The sequence below is a fragment of the Scardinius erythrophthalmus genome (assembly GCF_964197995.2).
Source record: "Scardinius erythrophthalmus genome assembly, chromosome: 22".
NCBI lineage: Eukaryota > Metazoa > Chordata > Actinopteri > Cypriniformes > Leuciscidae > Scardinius > Scardinius erythrophthalmus.
In genome coordinates this window covers 24,240,562-24,257,943 of record NC_138242.1, presented here as the reverse complement: position 1 = coordinate 24,257,943, position 17,382 = coordinate 24,240,562, and the positions used below count along the sequence as shown (strand labels likewise).

General features: G+C 36.2%; 3 protein-coding genes across 5 annotated transcripts in view; 2 read left to right on the top strand and 1 right to left on the bottom strand.

The window, feature by feature from the left end:
- fndc3bb (fibronectin type III domain containing 3Bb) overlaps window positions 1-5,769 on the top strand; it is a 61,152-nt gene extending 55,383 nt beyond the window's left edge. For both annotated transcript variants that reach the window (XM_081353070.1, XM_081353069.1), the window contains exons 25-26: window positions 356-483; window positions 3,825-5,769. In XM_081353070.1, the coding sequence (XP_081209196.1) occupies window positions 356-483; window positions 3,825-4,124 (428 nt within the window). In that variant the 3' untranslated portion in view covers window positions 4,125-5,769. The remainder of the gene's footprint in view (window positions 1-355; window positions 484-3,824) is intronic.
- A 2,888-nt stretch (window positions 5,770-8,657) lies between these two features.
- ghsrb (growth hormone secretagogue receptor b) lies at window positions 8,658-10,741 on the bottom strand (the record flags this gene model as incomplete). The annotated part of the gene is made up of 2 exons (XM_081352904.1): window positions 8,658-8,965; window positions 9,955-10,741. 2 exons carry the CDS (start codon window positions 10,739-10,741, stop codon window positions 8,658-8,660), a joined length of 1,095 nt encoding a protein of 364 aa, XP_081209030.1.
- A 5,699-nt stretch (window positions 10,742-16,440) lies between these two features.
- The window catches only part of pld1b (phospholipase D1b), a 31,776-nt gene continuing 30,834 nt past the window's right edge, over window positions 16,441-17,382 (top strand). Inside the window, exon 1 of one of the 2 annotated variants that reach the window (XM_081352901.1) lies at window positions 16,441-16,626. The gene's annotated coding sequence lies outside the window, so the exon portion shown is untranslated. The remainder of the gene's footprint in view (window positions 16,627-17,382) is intronic. The other variant, XM_081352899.1, reaches the window with a different exon arrangement.

Sequence of the window (17,382 nt, the reverse complement as noted above, 5' to 3'; positions counted from 1 at the left end):
TCTATTTCAAATTATTCATCAAAGAATCCTGAAAAAATATTTAGCAGCACAACTGTTTTCAGCATTGATATAATAATACATGTATTTTTTGGACAGCAAATCAGCATATTAGAAGGATTTCTAAGGATCATGTGACACTGAAGACTGGAGTAAATTACATAGAAAACTTTTATTTACAATATTACTGTTTTTGACTATTTTTGATTCAAACGTGTACCCAAACGTGTAAAACATAAAAAACTAAAAATATCTTACTGATCCCAAACTTATGAATGGTAGTGTATAGAGGAAGAAAAGATGTAAAAACTAACTAAATAAATAAAAAACCCTGAAAATTGTTTTTTTGTTCCTTCAGCCCCAAAAATTGTTCAACTAGAGGGAAATACCTGTGAGGTCACATGGGAGAGTATTCCACCAATGAGAGGAGACCGAATCAGCTATGTGCTACAGGTGCTGGGAGGCAGAGAATCTGATTTTAAACAGGTATGATCCAAACTCCTTCATCTTTTACTTCCTAAACCCACATTGTTTTTCAAGAACTTCCACTTGTTGGAAATGTTTGATATTTTTGTTTAAATGTTTGAGATAAAAGAATACCATATGGTAGTTTTACTTTGTTTCACGGAAGAAACACTGTCCTTTTCCATGCTAGATTTACATATGGCCACAGTCACAGGAGACGAGCTGTCGATGAATAGAACTCATTTAGAACAGGAAATGGAAACAGGGCTCGAGCTATTTGCAGCATTTGCTCTCTGTTCCATTTTATCTGCTTTAACTCATCACAATCAACATTTGAATGAAATTGAGTGCTCCCGTACACACAGTCCCAAAGGATTCATTCAGTTGTGCTGTGGGGTCGAAAAGGCACGCAGAGAGAGGGAAACATGTTATCAGCACGATTGGGTCCATCCAGGTGTACAGTCGCTTTTGTTGTGAACTGATTTTTGTTACGCCACTTCCATGGTGCGATAAATCAAATGGAAATTCACAACATTTGAAATCGTCTGGATTTATTCATTAAAATGAGAAAACGCACTACCTCCTCCTTCACATTTTCTGTCCTCTCTTCTCCAAAGGATGCGTCTTTTTCATGAATATATGTGGTTGAATCTCACAATGGTGAGACATTGGTTTAAAGTCATTTTCCTACCAAATTCTCATTACTGTAATCACAAGTCACCTTTATTTATAATGCACTTTTTATAATACAGATAGTTTTAAAGCAGATTCAGAGTGATAAACAGGAAAATAATGATTCAGTGATGCAAACAGAGAGGTCTGCTGTAAAGCAGCTCTAAAAGGACTATTGAAATCAGTTCAGTGTGGATTCAGTTCAGTTCAATCACTGTGTAAAGATCATTAAACATGAAATGAGAACAATTCAGCTATAAAGCAGTTCTGCAGTTCTCCTCTGGCCAATGAACGAACAGCATCTTCCAGCAGCTGTATATTTTCATGTAATGTGAAAAATGACTGTTATTACTCTTATACACTCTGTTTATCTATTATTAACTCTGAGGAAAAAAAGTCAGAATTGCGAGATGTGAACTCGAAATTGTGAGGGAAAAGAAATCTTAATTGTGAGATCTAAATCTCCGTAGGGTTCTCACTTTTAACGGAAGGGGATTTTTGTTTGTTTGTTTGTTTGTTGTTTTCTTTCCAATCCAGTTTTGCTTTGAAAAACCGGCACAAATGTAATATGGAATACTTGATCCTGGAAAGCAGAACATTTCCAAAACGTCCTTAAACTTTTTGAACGTTTCTAGTGATTCACCCTTACAGTCATTCATCTGTTCTAGTAAATTCCTCCTCACCAATGCCTTGCTATGTTAATTTTGATTTAAACAAAATAATTCAATAAAGGACTGGAGTTCCCCAGGCAATATATTAGCTTAATTAGCAGTTTAACTGAGCAGCCATTATCCCCCGTTTATGCAAATACCACTAAGGTGTCTAATTTTAATTATTTTTTTCTGCCTGTGCTAGACATGTAGCATTCAAGATTATGTAAATATTTTCAGTGCCTTTAATTAACTGGGATTTTTAATACACAGAAGACTAATTATACATACACAATTGTGTGTCTTTCATGGCAATAATATCAAGACTTCACCTTAACTGAGCTACCGTTTATTGAGAGGCTTAAAATCTCTTTTGTTTCCATGGAGACATATGTTGCGGTCCTTCTGAGTGCTGCATGTGACAGGTGGAACCAAGTCTGAATACGTGACTTCAACAATATTTACTAGGCCTGTTTTTATTTTCCATTTGCTGAGGTTTTTTTTTTTTTGTGCATGTTTCCAAAAATGGCTTATGCTTTTGTCAACAACCACATTCGGTGAGCTATTGTTAGTTATTTTTATTTATATATATATATATATATATATATATATATATATATATATATATATATATATATATATATATATATATATACACTTAGTTTTGCCAATAAAAGATGTAGAATAATTGGTTTTGCTTCTTATTGTGAGGACACTGACTTACTGCTGTGAATTGAATTGAATCTTCCATTGAGTAGTGCCCTTGTGCTACTTACAGACTATTAAGCAGATTGTAGGGGTCATTAGTGCAGAATGTCCTATCACATACAGGACAAACATCATTCATTACTGTGTTTTTTATATACACCACAGAGGAAATTTTTTTGTATTTCAAGCAAGAACATCATCAGTGTTTTATGAACAAACAGAAGTACAGCTCATTCTTATGATATTGATCATGACAGTGTGTCTCGCTCTCCAGATGAAAGGATTACAGTGTCTTGTTGAGATTCCCTTTGGGCAGAACGAAGTCTTTTATTAGCGAGCTCTGAAGATTTATATTTTGCAATATGTGGGTCAGAGGCCGAGTGAAAAGACTGTCTGGCCTTCTTTCTTCCATCTTGGATTCTTTTCTGATGACCAGTGAACCTAAACTCTTCTAAGTTCTTTTACTGCATTTGCTGTAGCTGCCTAAAACAATGTTTTTTGTATTTCTGTATTTACTTGTTAACATTTTTTTTTCTTTGCGAGTCACCTTGTATAATTAATAATTATAATTATATAGTAGTGGTATTTATGTAAAAAAATAAATTTTATATTTCATATTTACTTATAATTTCCATGTATACGTTTGCATCTATATTGTAATACATTTATTTTTATATATTATATGCCTTTAATTAATTGTATGTATGTATGTATGTATGTATGTATGTATGTATGTATGTATGTATGTATGTATGTATGTATGTATGTATGTATGTATGTATGTATGTATGTATGTATGTATGTATGTATGTATGTATGTATGTATGTATGTATGTATGTATGTATGTATGTATGTATGTATGTATGTATGTATGTATGTATGTATGTACACACATATATATAATATGTATATATATATATATATATATATATGTATATATATATATGTATATATAATATGTATGTATATATATATATATATATATATATGTATATATAATATGTATATATATGTATGTATGTATAGATGTATGTATATTGTATGTATGTATGTATATATATATATATATATATATATATATATATATATATATATATATATATATATATATATATATATATATATAATTTGTGTTATTGTATATTTATTAATATTAATATTTTTTGTTTAAATATATTATTTTCCATCCCATTCACCCTATATAATATCTAAGAAGTATTTTATTATTATTAATAATAATAATAATTCCTTTTTAAGTATCCAAAAGTATGCACCGTGATTAAGGATGAACTTGATCTGAGCTAATGCTTCACTCTCCTTCTGTCTCTTAGGTGTATAAGGGAGACGAGACGTCCTTCCAACTGTTCGGCCTGCAGTGGAACACAGACTACCGTGTGCGAGCGTTTGCATGCAGGCGCTGCGCAGACACCCATCAGGAGCTGTTCGGGTCCTTCAGCCCGTCCGCTCACTTCAACCTGCGGCGGTCTGACGCCACACTGGCTGTGGATGCGGACGTCACCAAGGTGCCCATGGGAAAAACCCTCACAGATGAACAGTTCGCCGGCCTCATAGTGTTTGGGGTGGCCTCTCTCTCGGTCTTAATGGCCTTCCTGCTTCAGCTTCTGATTTAGACTTGAGTTTTAAACTAAAGCTTGCAAAACCATTAGTGCAAGTATTATTTTTTTGGTCATTGACCAAAATACACTTTTTACAGTTTTAAGAACGACCACCTGAGCAGATTTCATATTATTTTGGGTTTATTACAGGTTTTTTTACAGTTTCTATAAGGTGAGTCACAGCTTTAAGAAATCAGTAATGATGAAACGTACTGTTCGGCGTCTGTGCCTGTTTTTTAGTTTAAGATGCTGTAGCATATTTTATACATTTTATATTTAGTATTTAGGAAATTTTTAACACTAAAGTAATAAGTGGCCTCTCGGATCTCAAGTTATGTAATAATGGAGTCTGAGGATGCTTTTTTTAATGGTCAGTTTTGATTATCTTTAATTCAGTGTCTAGACAGATAAACGTCACCGATATTCTCTTTCTCTTATCTGTGCCCCTGAAAGTCTGTCTGAAAGCTTCTTAAAAGCTTTATACTTTAGTTTGTCTTACAAAAAAAAGAGGTGTCCTTGGGCCTTCTGTACAAAAAAAGGAAAAAATTCAGAAAAACACCAGCAACTGTCAGTCCAAAGAGAGTCAAATGACAGTCTTTGCAATCAATCATCAATGTACAGTGTTGTGAAGTCTGGAGTGTTTGTACCTCAGGGACTTGATGTGATGTGAACCTGTGCCTTTAAATCCACAAACCCAATCTTTCATGACAAATCATTTCAGATCTGCTGCTTACAGTATTCAATTAACCCTTTACCCTGGTCACATACAGTACATGATCATGTTTACTAGCTCAATCAGCCCTTAACCAAAGTTAGTGAGCAAAAAAAACTGTTTGGTTGGATTTATTTATGCTATATACTTTTACTTTATAATGCAAATCACAGTGCAATCTTCATTTATTTATTACAAGAATCAGAACTGTCAGATTCAATATTTTCCTCATGTAGCATGTCTTTTTTATGACAAATCTTTATTATTTTTCCAAATATACCGCAGCATTTTAACATCATTAACCTGTCTTATTTCAGATATATTTGTATTGTTTGTTATTCTGTTTTTGGTTCTTAAAAGGTTGATCGACCTTGTGATTTCATCTGCACAACAGCAAGTTTAAGCCAAATCTTGGCATTTTTATTTTTACTTCTTTTAACTACTCATCGTATATATGTGTATTGCTGAAATTTTTAGACAAACATTCCATTGTTGTCTGATTAAAAGAAGTTGAAATGACTTGACACTAGAAAACTTGAAGTGGAAACACTTGAAGAACACTTTTTTTTTTTTTTTTTTTTTTTAAGAACTATAGACCCAGAATCTTTTTAAGTGGAAAACATAAATACTTTTTTTCTTTTAAATTTTTTTGTTTGTTTTTTTAGCTGGATATCAGGTAATAAGTGGCCTAGACATAGTTTTCCATGCTTGCATATTGTTTCATGAAAATCATTCCATATTACCATTTTGTTTTAAAGCATAACTGTCACATTTATTGATGTAAATTATAATCATAGACATATTTAAAAACAAAAACGAAAAAAAAAACTACCATATCAATTTAAATGTATAGATATTGAAAATTACTACCCTTTGTATTTAAGATGATTATGTATCTGTAGCATATATGTAATATATTTATACACAATAAATTTTTTAAAATTTCTGAAACAATTTGAGGTGTTTGTATTTCATTTATGATCATCAATTATATTAGGTTTTATATATATATATTTTATTTTTTATTATTTACATTTTATCTTTACAGAAGGACACAAAAGAAACATTTTCACTGGATTTTCCGTGCTGGGGAGTCAAAACTTTTTATTCTTTTTTCCAAGAACAAACAAGCTGTGTAATCAATAACACAAAATCCATTTTAATTTTAAAATCAAGTAATACTGCATGACATCAAAACCTTTATGTATATTACACAATAATGCCTTCCAGAAAATGCATCACAGTGTGAATTTAGGCTTATAGACAATATATCAAATATCTTTCATAAATATTTTCATTAACAAAAACATGTCTCCTCTTGAAGATTCTTGTGTTTTACAGGCATCTCAAGAAAAGGTTTTACATTAATTAGAATGTCATTGCCAACAAGTAACACATACTGAATTCAAACACAAAGCTTACAAAACACGGCATTGTTCACAAACCTGCAATAAGTGCACTTTTTATGCCTGCTATGCATTTATGTACTATGATCCAATGGCATAAGCTTGGTGATGGGCTTTAAATGGCATGGGATGTTATCATTCAGCATCATTGTATCTCTCCCACATAGGGTACAATGTTAGAGTGCTTACATCTACAGTGCTCTGTCATCCAGTACTTCACACAGTTTAAGGCATTTTGGGTAGTGTGCATATGTACAGTTTGCATGAATACCAGGTAAAGGGAATCGTCACACTGCTGGTGTCTGCTGATGATGGAAATACCTGTGCATAAACATTAACATATAATACACTAATATTTGGTGTATGCACCAGGTATGTTGCTCCTTAAGTTAAAAATACAGCCATCAATAAAAAAATAAAAAAACGAAATATATGCTTTTAATTATTTCAAATAAAAAACACTTTTCAGTCAGCATTAGAATAGTTTAAAAAAAAAATTCTGTCATTAATTACCCTCATTGTCGTTCCAAACACGCAAGACTTTCATTCATCTTTGGAACACAAATAAAGATTTTTTTTAATGAAATCTGAGTGATATCAGAGAATGTCTAATAGAAGAGAATTGGCACTCTCTGCTTACTTCCGGTTTCTGGACTGGCTGCAGTAACACGTCTCTGTCCATGCGGGGGCGCTCGCAGGCGAGTGCAGAATGAATGGAGGTCTATGGCGAAAAACCCTCAAAATCCACTTTTCTCAGGATATAATTTTTTGTCTAGTAATTTGAATGTTGTATTCGAAAGGAGATGCAAAGAAATTACACATTGCTGGGTGTTAGATTTTTTAGAGTCACTTATTTGGTTTAAAAAGTCTTTTAAAATGTCAATGACGTCAGCATTCTGACGTCATTAGCAGAATGCTAGCGTGTTATGGGCAAAAACAACTCAACCTGTAAGAAATCGAAAAGAAATAAGTACTCGTTCATTCAACTTTCGATCTATAACCCATGTTGAACTTGCAAAACCTACAATAAAATCTGAGATTTCTCAACGGCAATCGGGTGAAAGAGACACATTTAGCCGTCTAGCCCCATAGACTCCCATTCAGTCTGCACTCGCCCGCGATCACCTCCAGTGGAATTCTAATGGAACTGCAACCAAGATCGATACAATGGGGCTAATAGGAAGTGCCAAGGCTCTCCGTAGACGGGCTCTGGTGATATCTGTTCCTCTGTTGCCAGCTACATAACTGACACTTTAACGCTTCAAAACATTCATAAAGAGATCGTAAAACTAATCCATATGAATTGAGCGGTTTAATAAAAAAATTCTGAAGAGACACGATCTCTATGATGAACAGATTGAATTGAGGCTTTTATTCACATCTAAACATTCATCAACTCACACATCAGTTGTGGTAAATGGAGCAAAAGCATGTTCGTTTGACGTGCGAGAACCAGTGAGGTTCGTTCTCGTGTTACACATTTGAGCTTCCGCAAGAACCAATGAGGTTCATTCTCTCGTTACGCAGCACGTTTGAGCTTCCTCAAGAACCAATGAGGTTCATTCTCGTGTAAAGGTCGTTGCAAAAAGTCTGAAATTTTTGTATGCGCTTTTTCGTATTCGGCTCTGAATTGTCAAAATGCTTGCTACAGAAACGCAGAAAAACTAACCCGATCCAAAAAAAATGATGCTGGGTGAAAGTTTTGGAGGCAGTGTGTAAGCGTGATTGACAAAACGTGATTGAAGTCGTATTTATTTTTTAACGTGCGAAAATTTCGGACGAGAATTTCAGACTGAATTCCGTTTGAGCTTCTGTAAGAACCAATGAGGTTCATTCTCACCAATGAGCTTCCACAAGAGGTTTGTTCTCGTGCTTCAAGCAGGTTCGGTTGAGTTTGTTTACGTTCGCTGATCAATGTTTATATGTGAATAAAAGCCTTAATTAAATCTGTTCATTATATAAAGTGATCGAGTCTCTTCATATGGATTAGTTCTACAATCTCTTTACAGACTTTTTGAAGTGTCAAAGTGGTAGTAACATAGGCTGTCAATGGAGGGACAGAAAGATCTCAGATTTCATAAAACAAACTTCTTTTTTTTGTTCTGAAGATGAACGAAAGTCTTAAGGTGGAACGACATGAGGGTGAGTAATTAAGGACAGAAGTTTCGTTTTTTTGGTGAACAATCCCTTTAATAAACTTAGTGTGATCAGGGCTCAGCAGTTCGATTTATTTTTTTCTGCTATATACAGGCTAAATTGAAAATATGCAATGGCTTTTATGGTATCAGATGACTCAGTGGATGGTTGAAATTAAATGCATAATCTCAATATCACCAAAATGATGAGGTTAATGTTGACTGTCCTTTTCATTCTCATTCAGTGTTTTTAGTCTGTGTTGAAAAGTGCACGTTTCAAATCGATTTTCCTTTGTCACGTGCTCCAGCTGTATTCATTACACACCGAAAAACTCTCCGCGTTCACGATGCTCTGCACAGATCGTCCGGGAGCGCGCCTCACTCCGAACAGTTTGCACGCCGCGCTCCTGTACTTCTTCGACATGATGTTGTAGAGGATTGGGTTGATCGCAGCGCTGAGGTAAAACAGCACAAATGAGACCAAGTTGCAGTATTCGCTGATTTGGGAGATGATGGGAGAATTTGCCTCGGATGACTTGGAGAAAAGATAACGACCAACGTGGAACGGCAGCCAGCAGAGAACAAACGCAAGAACCACCACAGCTGATAAAGGGAGAGAGAGAAAGTTATTGGTTTTAATGGTTTTTACATTGCATTATAAAAATAAGAAAAACATTCAATACGATATTCAAAAAGAGTGTTTAAACATGCTGGTAGCAATTATTTCGAGTCGGAAATGATTAAGTTAGGCTACTTACGGCTGAGTCGAATCACTAATCGATCCGACTGAACGGTTCGCCTAAAAGAACCGAGTCAAGAACTCGAGTCATTCGTTCGGGTTTCGAAGTACACTAGTCGCTGTATGTTTTTGATTCACTCAAAGAAAATCGAATCTGAGTGACTCGCGGGGTAGATATGTTTTTGATTTAGAACCGGACAAAGTGTTCACTGAATGTGTTCTTCATTAAAATAAATTGATTCCTGATTATAAATAATAATAATAGGCTAATAATAAACAAGTTCAACATGCTTACATTTAAATGCTTTTAAATGGAGGCTGGAGATACAGTTTTTGGTTCCAAGTAGCCTAATAGTTAATGGTCCAAAAAGTTGTAATATACTAATCAAAAGCATTAATTGTGTATGGTAGAAAAGAACGAATTTTAGACCATCAAAATAGGGGATTTCAGCACAGATAGTCCCCATGTCTGATTAGGAGACACGTTTTTTTGCTGCGTGCCTTTGCAGTCGTGCACAAAATGAGCAAAACATTTATTCTGATTCTGATTATTTTTATTATTATTATTATTATTTATAGCCTATAGGAACACTTGATTTGGTTAAAATCACCTCTCGTGGCTTATTGCTTTATGCACATGGCGTTTAATTAGCGTCTGTTCTGTTAGATGCAAATACATATTTATTCAATTAAACAATTGTTTATTTATATATATATATATTTTAATAAAATTTTCTGAATGAAACCCACGCAACACATAGCCTAATATTATGGGCTAGATAGCCAATGATTTTCAAACATAATATGATACACAAAGTATTTGTCCGACTTTTCAGGGCATCGTTGAGCTCACCTAGCATTTTGACCGTTTGTTTATTGTTCTTATCTCGACTAGAAATGGGTCCGACTGGATTCTCCTTTCTTCTCCACAGCCTTCTGCCTATGAGGCTGTATAACACTGTCAAACAGAGGACCGGGAGGAAGAAAAACACACTGGAGACCCAAACCATCATAGTAAGCAGTCCGGACCGGATGGCATATTCGGTCGCTTTACACTCGTTGGTTTCCCAGGAGTTGGTGCCGTTCTCGTGCTCGACCCCAACCAGAATGAATATAGGTCCCGCGCTGCACAGAGCCACAGCCCAGAGGAGTAAAATCACCACTTTTACCCGACCCCGCGTGACGATGACTTTTGCCCTGAAGGGAAAGCATATAGCGAAGTATCTTTCCACGCTCAGCGCGGTGATGTTGAGGATGGTGGAGTACGTGCAGCTTTCACTCACAAACTGAAAGAGTTTGCACAGCTCGTCGCCAAAGTTCCACGGGCGATACCGCCAGACCCGGTACAGGTCGAGGGGCATGCAGAGGAAAATGAGCAGGTCTGAAAGTGCCATACTGCAGAGGTAAAGGTTAGTGGTGGTTCGCATGTCTTTGTACTTAGTGACCACCGAAATGGTCAACAGGTTCCCAGCGATTCCGACGAGGAACAGGAAAGAGCACGTCACTGTGATGCCAGTCAGTATTGGGACTGGGAAGAGATGGACCGGGTACTCCTCAGCAGTTGCATTACTGTCCATAATGTCCTCAGCGCATAAAGTGATGCTGAACGGGCAGCTGGACACGTTTGTCCAATTAGTCATTATGATGGAATTTCAGAGGATTTGCATGGGCTTAATGGCACCTCATGATTTCCACCCAGCTGTTGTTTCCACGCACATCTTACAGGTGTTCAGTGCACAGCATGAGAAGTGCACGCGAGTAACCTGTCAATGATGCGCCCCGAGCTGCGCGCGGGGGTACACGATCCACTCCACGCACGCGCACAAGATGCCTCGACTAATTGGACTGTGAAAGGCCGATTTGTGCATTTGTTCATTCGCTATGTATTTTGTACGTTTGCAACTTTCCTTCGCGTTTTAGCATTTCTAACAAATACGAATTACGTTAATAGAGCGATTGAAAGCTGGATTGCACGGCGATGGGTTATAATTGTATATTTTATGCCACCTGGTGGTGTGAATAGATCATCTAAGAATATGTAACAGAAAAATAAATCGTCGTGACATATAATACACGTTAAATAAATAGTAAGTGAAGCGGCGAGCGCTGCTGTCCAGGGTGCTGAAAGCTGTTTGTTTGGTGTCTTTCTTAATGAAACAGTGCTGGATTCTCAATCTCAACTAATTCTGCAAGTCATAATAATGAGAAACTTTCTTGTAATGACTTAGTTTCTTAAAATAATGAGAGACTTTCTCGTAATAATGTGTCCGAAATCGCCCCATATACCCTTAAACAGGGCACTATTTGAGTGGACAGCCTTTTGTAGTGGTGTCCGAAAGCATAGTGGAAGTTATCGAGTGCACTCATTCTATCGCACAATGCACCGTCCGCAATTACGAGTGTACAATCCATTAGTGGAGTAACGTACTGTATGGAATAGTGAATGAGGGTATAGGGGACGATTTCGGACATAGCCTTAGATTCTCATAATAATGACTTAGGGTGCGTCTCAATCAGCTCCTTAGTTCAGTAGTCAGGGCATTGAATCAGGGAGTCAGCCATTATAAGGGTATCATAATCCCTTATAATATAAGGGTATATAAGTCATAATCCGATATCGCCCCTATACCTTTCACTATTTGAGGGGGCAGCCAATTGTCGTGCTGTCCGAAACCATAGTGTACGTTGTCAAGTGCACTCATTCAATCCCACAATGCACTAGGGAATAGAATGAGGGTATAGGGGGCGATTTCGGTCACAGCCTTAGTTTTAAGTAATTACTACAAGAAAGTTTTTCATTATTATGAGAAATTAAGTCATAATTATGAGAAAGTTTCTCATTATTATGACTTACAAAGTCATAATATTTTAATCAAGTGTGGCAGAAACGGTCTTCCATACGCCACAGATTTCACAAAGGCTTTATTTCGCTTTTCTAGTGGTCTGCTTTTCAAAAATATCTGTTTAAAATATCTGCATTTTTTTTTAAATATCTGAAACCACTTGCCTATTTAAACGTGTATTTATATATATTAAAGAAAAATGTATGTCATATCTTTTCTAATAATTAGTGAGATGGGAAGGTAGGAAATCTTCCGATTTCCGCCACACGATGGCAGCATTGTCACTTAAAAAACACCAGTTATTTAAGTTAAGTAGTTATGTATAAAAGACACTCATATTTCTAGCTCAAAATATTTCAAGAAAAGTTGAAAACGAAAAATAAATAAACCCGAGAATTCATAAAGTAAATGATTAATTAAAAAAAAATTGAGAAGAAAGTTTATGTGATTAAATATTCCATGTATAAAACCCCTTCCTGCTTTTCCAGTATATTGGGTTTCTGCAGATTGCAGCAACAGCTCTGACAAACAGCAAGCTGCATCTGGTTTGGTATATTGACAGGATCCATTTGCACACACAAAATATTTTAAAACATTTGAGACATGATCTGATCATTATCACATTGACATGACCATACTCCCAAAAAAGTCAATAATGTTCACATTTTATTTCTGCAAAAGCTAAAAAATAATAACAAAAAAGGGCTTTATTTTTTATATTTACTGTAAATCATTATGAGATTATTTCTTTATTTTTACTCTATTGCTTGAGATAGATAGTCTTTCTCAAATTCTGTAATGTAACATTCATAAGCATTTTAATATATTCCTGCTGCTATGTGTATAATCTTTTCTGACCTTTTGAAACTTTCCAATAGCAAGAAAGGAAAAAATGCTTCCCTTGTATCAATGAAATCGTAGTAACTACGTTTGGCATGCATGAATGGGCCCTAATGACTATCCTGCCTCAATTAGAAGCCGGTGTGATGCAAGATAAGTTTCTGTGTTTAGTAAACGAGATTACCCTAATTTGTGTGAGGTAAACAGAACGAGTTGAATTTTTTGTTTAGCAGTCTGCCTACACAGCCCTTGTTGATTGGTATGAGGGCGTCTGATGCTGCTCACAGGGCTTTGAGGCACAGCCGCAGTGTTTCCACTGGAAGGGCAGGGATGGGCAGTATTTCATTTATATTTTGCCAGTCAACCTCTTTATCAGGGTATTGATTTTGTGGATCAACTAGTTCAGTCATTCACTAGCTCAGCATTGGATAAGCAATTTTTTTTTTGGAATAAGGTGAGAATGTCATGATCAATTCTACTTGTTGATTAAAGTTAAAATAGTTAAAAAGAGCACAGACAAGTGGGAAAATAGCGTTAGCCAATCAGTCTTGACCGGTTGTTGATTTTGATCAACTATAGCTTGTCAAATGTGTTTAAAGCATTACTGCATGTTAGTGTCACGATTCATGTCTGTGTTCCCGTCTCATCCTATGTTTAGCACTTCCCCGTTATGTTGATTAGTCTTCCCAGGTGTTTCTTATTTACCACGCCCCCTTCTTATCTTGTTTAGCTTGTTTGCCTTTGTATTTAAACATCTGTTGTTTGTTGGTCGTTATAGCTGTTTCCTGTTCCTGTCCTGAGTTCTGTTGTTTGCGCGGGATTACCTGTTTGTTTTATTAAAGTGTTGCATGTGGATTCTCTCTCTGCCTTGTTCCTACCTCATCCTAACAGTTAGGGCTGGGTGATATGACACTACATATCATAGCGATGATATAAAGTGTGAATTGATGGAACTTTTTCTAAACCGTTTACATAGATGGGCCTATTTGTGGGGTAAGCAAATTTTCCGTGCAGCTTTTAGTGGGCAGGAATAATGGGAATGTTGGAGTGGAAAAACAAACACTGATGAATGATACACCACAAAAATCTTCAGCTTTTAGTTTTATTGTGCATAAAAAATAATAAAAAAGGGGTAAATAGTGTCAAATGGATCTAAATTAATTCTAATTAAAAATTTTAGATACACTTTCTAATTTTAATAAACTTATAGAAACAAATAAACTTTACATAAAATAAACAAAATTACTTAAAAAGCATTGTACTACCTGCAAAAAAAAAAAAAAAAAAAACAGAGTTTGAAATTCAGTTTATGCTGTGGAATCAAAACTGATTTTGAGAATTGTGAAACCATAATATTGTTACTGTGAAGTAAAATTGAGATTTTGGTCATATCGCCCATCCATATTCTTTGCTAGATAGCAGAAAAGGTTCCAACAGTTTTACATACAGTATGAAATTTTTAATAGTGTTCACCACAGTAATAGACTACATTGTAACCAGAAGTATAAATGGCTGCTATTTTGCATAAGTTTATTTGTAATTGCCAGAAAGAAAGAAAGAAAGAAAGAAAGAAAGAAAGAAAGAAAGAAAGAGAGGGCAGAGATGAGGTTAGGAATGAAAAGTCAGTAGGCCTATGTAGTTTCTTCATTCACTGTGACCTATACCTGCACTGGATGGTCAATTTCACATGTATTTTGTGTAATACAAAATACTGTATTTGTATTTAAATAAATTTTTCCACACAGTATTCTGTATTTGTATTTTAAATACATTTCCATGTATTTATGCCCATCTCTGGCAGTCGGTCTGTTGTAGTTGAGTCTGCCGCAAACTCAATATGTAGCCTTAAAAGCATTGTTTTCAGCTGTCTAACCATAACTTTATCCAAGGTTTCATATGAAACATAGGCTGCAGCCTGCAGGTATTCACAGCCATGCGGATTTATACAGTAGTTCTGTAAATATGTAAACAAATATTAATTATTCAACAAAACTATTCAGAAAATATTCAACAAAATTGGCCAGTTTGTTTAGTTCTCCAACTTGAGTGTCTCCACAGAAGAGCACACACTGACACCCGGACAGGATCTCAGTGAATGAGTGGACCGGAGCGACAGAGTTTCCCTCTCCTTCCAAGTAGCCTAGGCCTACTCCTCGAATCGTTCAGGTGTTGTGCCGAATTTCGACCCCCTGCAAAATGATTACCCCCCTCGTTGAAGTCAGTACCTGATTGCCTAATCCTAACCCCACCCCTAATCCTAACCCCTCCCCCACAACTAATCCTAAACCTACCAATACTAGGGGGGTAATAATTTGGCGGGGGTCGAAATTCGGCACATTGCACAACACCGGCGCATTACTCGATTGCATATCCATTACGGGTTTTCTCATTCCCCGCTGAGAGAAAACCACGCCGCCAAACAATTTTGTGGAGAAGGGAACGCTGCCAAAAAGGCACTTGAAGGCAAGCCTGCAACCTTTTAGCCGAAAAAAGCGTAACACCTGCTAACGGTGCCGTACGCCGGGAAGGAGACAAGAAGCTTTTTTTAAATGGATGTCAATGGAGGAGAGGCTTCACTACGCTGAATAAACTGCTTTTGTGGGAAAACGTTTATCATTTAAGCCCATTGGCTAATCTTAAAATGTTAAAACTTTTGTATTTTATAAAATTTTATTTAGAGTTTACACCGAAAAAAAAGAGCATGCGCATGGAAAAGAACATACTTTTTTAGCAGTCGTGAATATTACTTATTCAAAATAAGTAGGCCTATCTACATAGGCTGAACCAGAGCCGTTAAACAGTTAGGACACTCATATATAGACCTTTGGTAGACCCGCCCCTTTTCAGCGCTGCGCTCGTTGTCTTTTGACTTCCGGTCTGTATTTTCACAGCGATCTTGCGTATTTATGAATGAAGAATGGCTCGTTTTAAAATCTTCCCGGTCTACTGACATTTGTTAAGACATCTGCTTTAAACATTACAATGCTCATGATAACTTTCATTAACTTTACATTAAGTAAATCCACTTCAAAAGCTAATTACTCCTGGACAGCAATGCCATTGAAATATACAGAGCGACCGCAAAAACGGAAGTTCAAAGACAATAATCTAAAGATGGCGGCGCCCTCGTTCCTCTGGCACTACTTTGCTTCCAGCTAACGCTGTGACGTAATTGTGACGTCGGCGACTCTGCTCTGAACGAAATTCAATGATTTCAATGATGTAATGTGATTGGTTATCAAGGCACATGTGATCCAAGTTAGCCATTTACGCTTTTTCCGACGATAGAGCCACAGACCCTCATATCTCCCAATAAAAAGACTATCTCTGACGCTGCATTTTGACTTTTGATTTTAAAACAACAATCTCCCCAGCCGTGCGCAAAAGAAAACACATGAGCTTTGAAAACATTTGCAAAATTAGGCCACTCACCCCAGACAACTTCTCTGTGCACATAAACCGCCAAGAACAAAGACAACGTCAAGTGATACAATCAACATTATTGGAGACTTTCTTGAATTTTCTACAGCTAACTAAGGTGACAACTACAACATTAACTAAACCCCTTTAACTCCTTTCTCATAAACTACTGAATAAATATAGTTTACATTTTACTTCCTTAATAGCTTATGAACACGGTTATTGTTATTGTTAACACTCAAAAACATCTCATCGAGTGTAGACGTACATGTATAATTTACATGGGCGGGTCCAACTGTACAGAAGAGGAAGCGCGAGCCAGATGATCCGCGTTCGCGTGAATCGCGTCCTCTCGTGCTCACTTTATATCTGAGAAGCGGATTCAGAGCAGCGCGGACGTGCCTCTAGGTTTTTTTTATCAGGTATGTTTACATGGCTTTTATGACTAACTAACGTTCTGTTCTCTGAGTAGAAATTAACCGAGTAAGTTTTATCACGCGGAAAAGTAATGACATATTAACAGAGTAGCTAGACTTCTGTCCTAGTGCTGTGACGAGTGAGTGGCTTTTGAAATGCATGGCAACAGAAGGTGGCAGCCATATACTGCATCTGGACTGCATCACATTAGATCAGAGTCTATCAAAGAGACTATTAATGGGATTTGATTTGTTTAAATTAACTGCAGTGAGAGTAGGCTATGACACCTTTCCAATAATGCAGTTATGATATCATTGTCCACACCGACTAATTTTGCAAGGCAAACAACCTGCTGTACCTGCAGGGCAACTCCGACGACTTGAACTGATTCTGCTAACTTACAGCTGACTGACAGGTTTAAGACAAATACCAACAAACAGAGGAGCTTTGTGTGCTTCATTTTATGTTAATGTTTTGCTTGAAACGTCATTTCTAAGACCGAAGTCTGACCGTTTACTCCATATAGCATCCTTTGGACATTTTCTCTCAAAAAGGTGGGGTACAGGCCACGTGTAGCGCATATATATACATTTTTATAGATATTTTAAGTCATTGCATAAGTACTTTTGAATAAAATATAAGAAAATATTATTTTTTTCTCAGGTTTTGTGAGATTAATCCAAAAATATATGATGAATCCAGTTCATTTTCTAGATTAAAATTTAGGATTGGCTGAGGAATCTTTACATGAACATGAATTA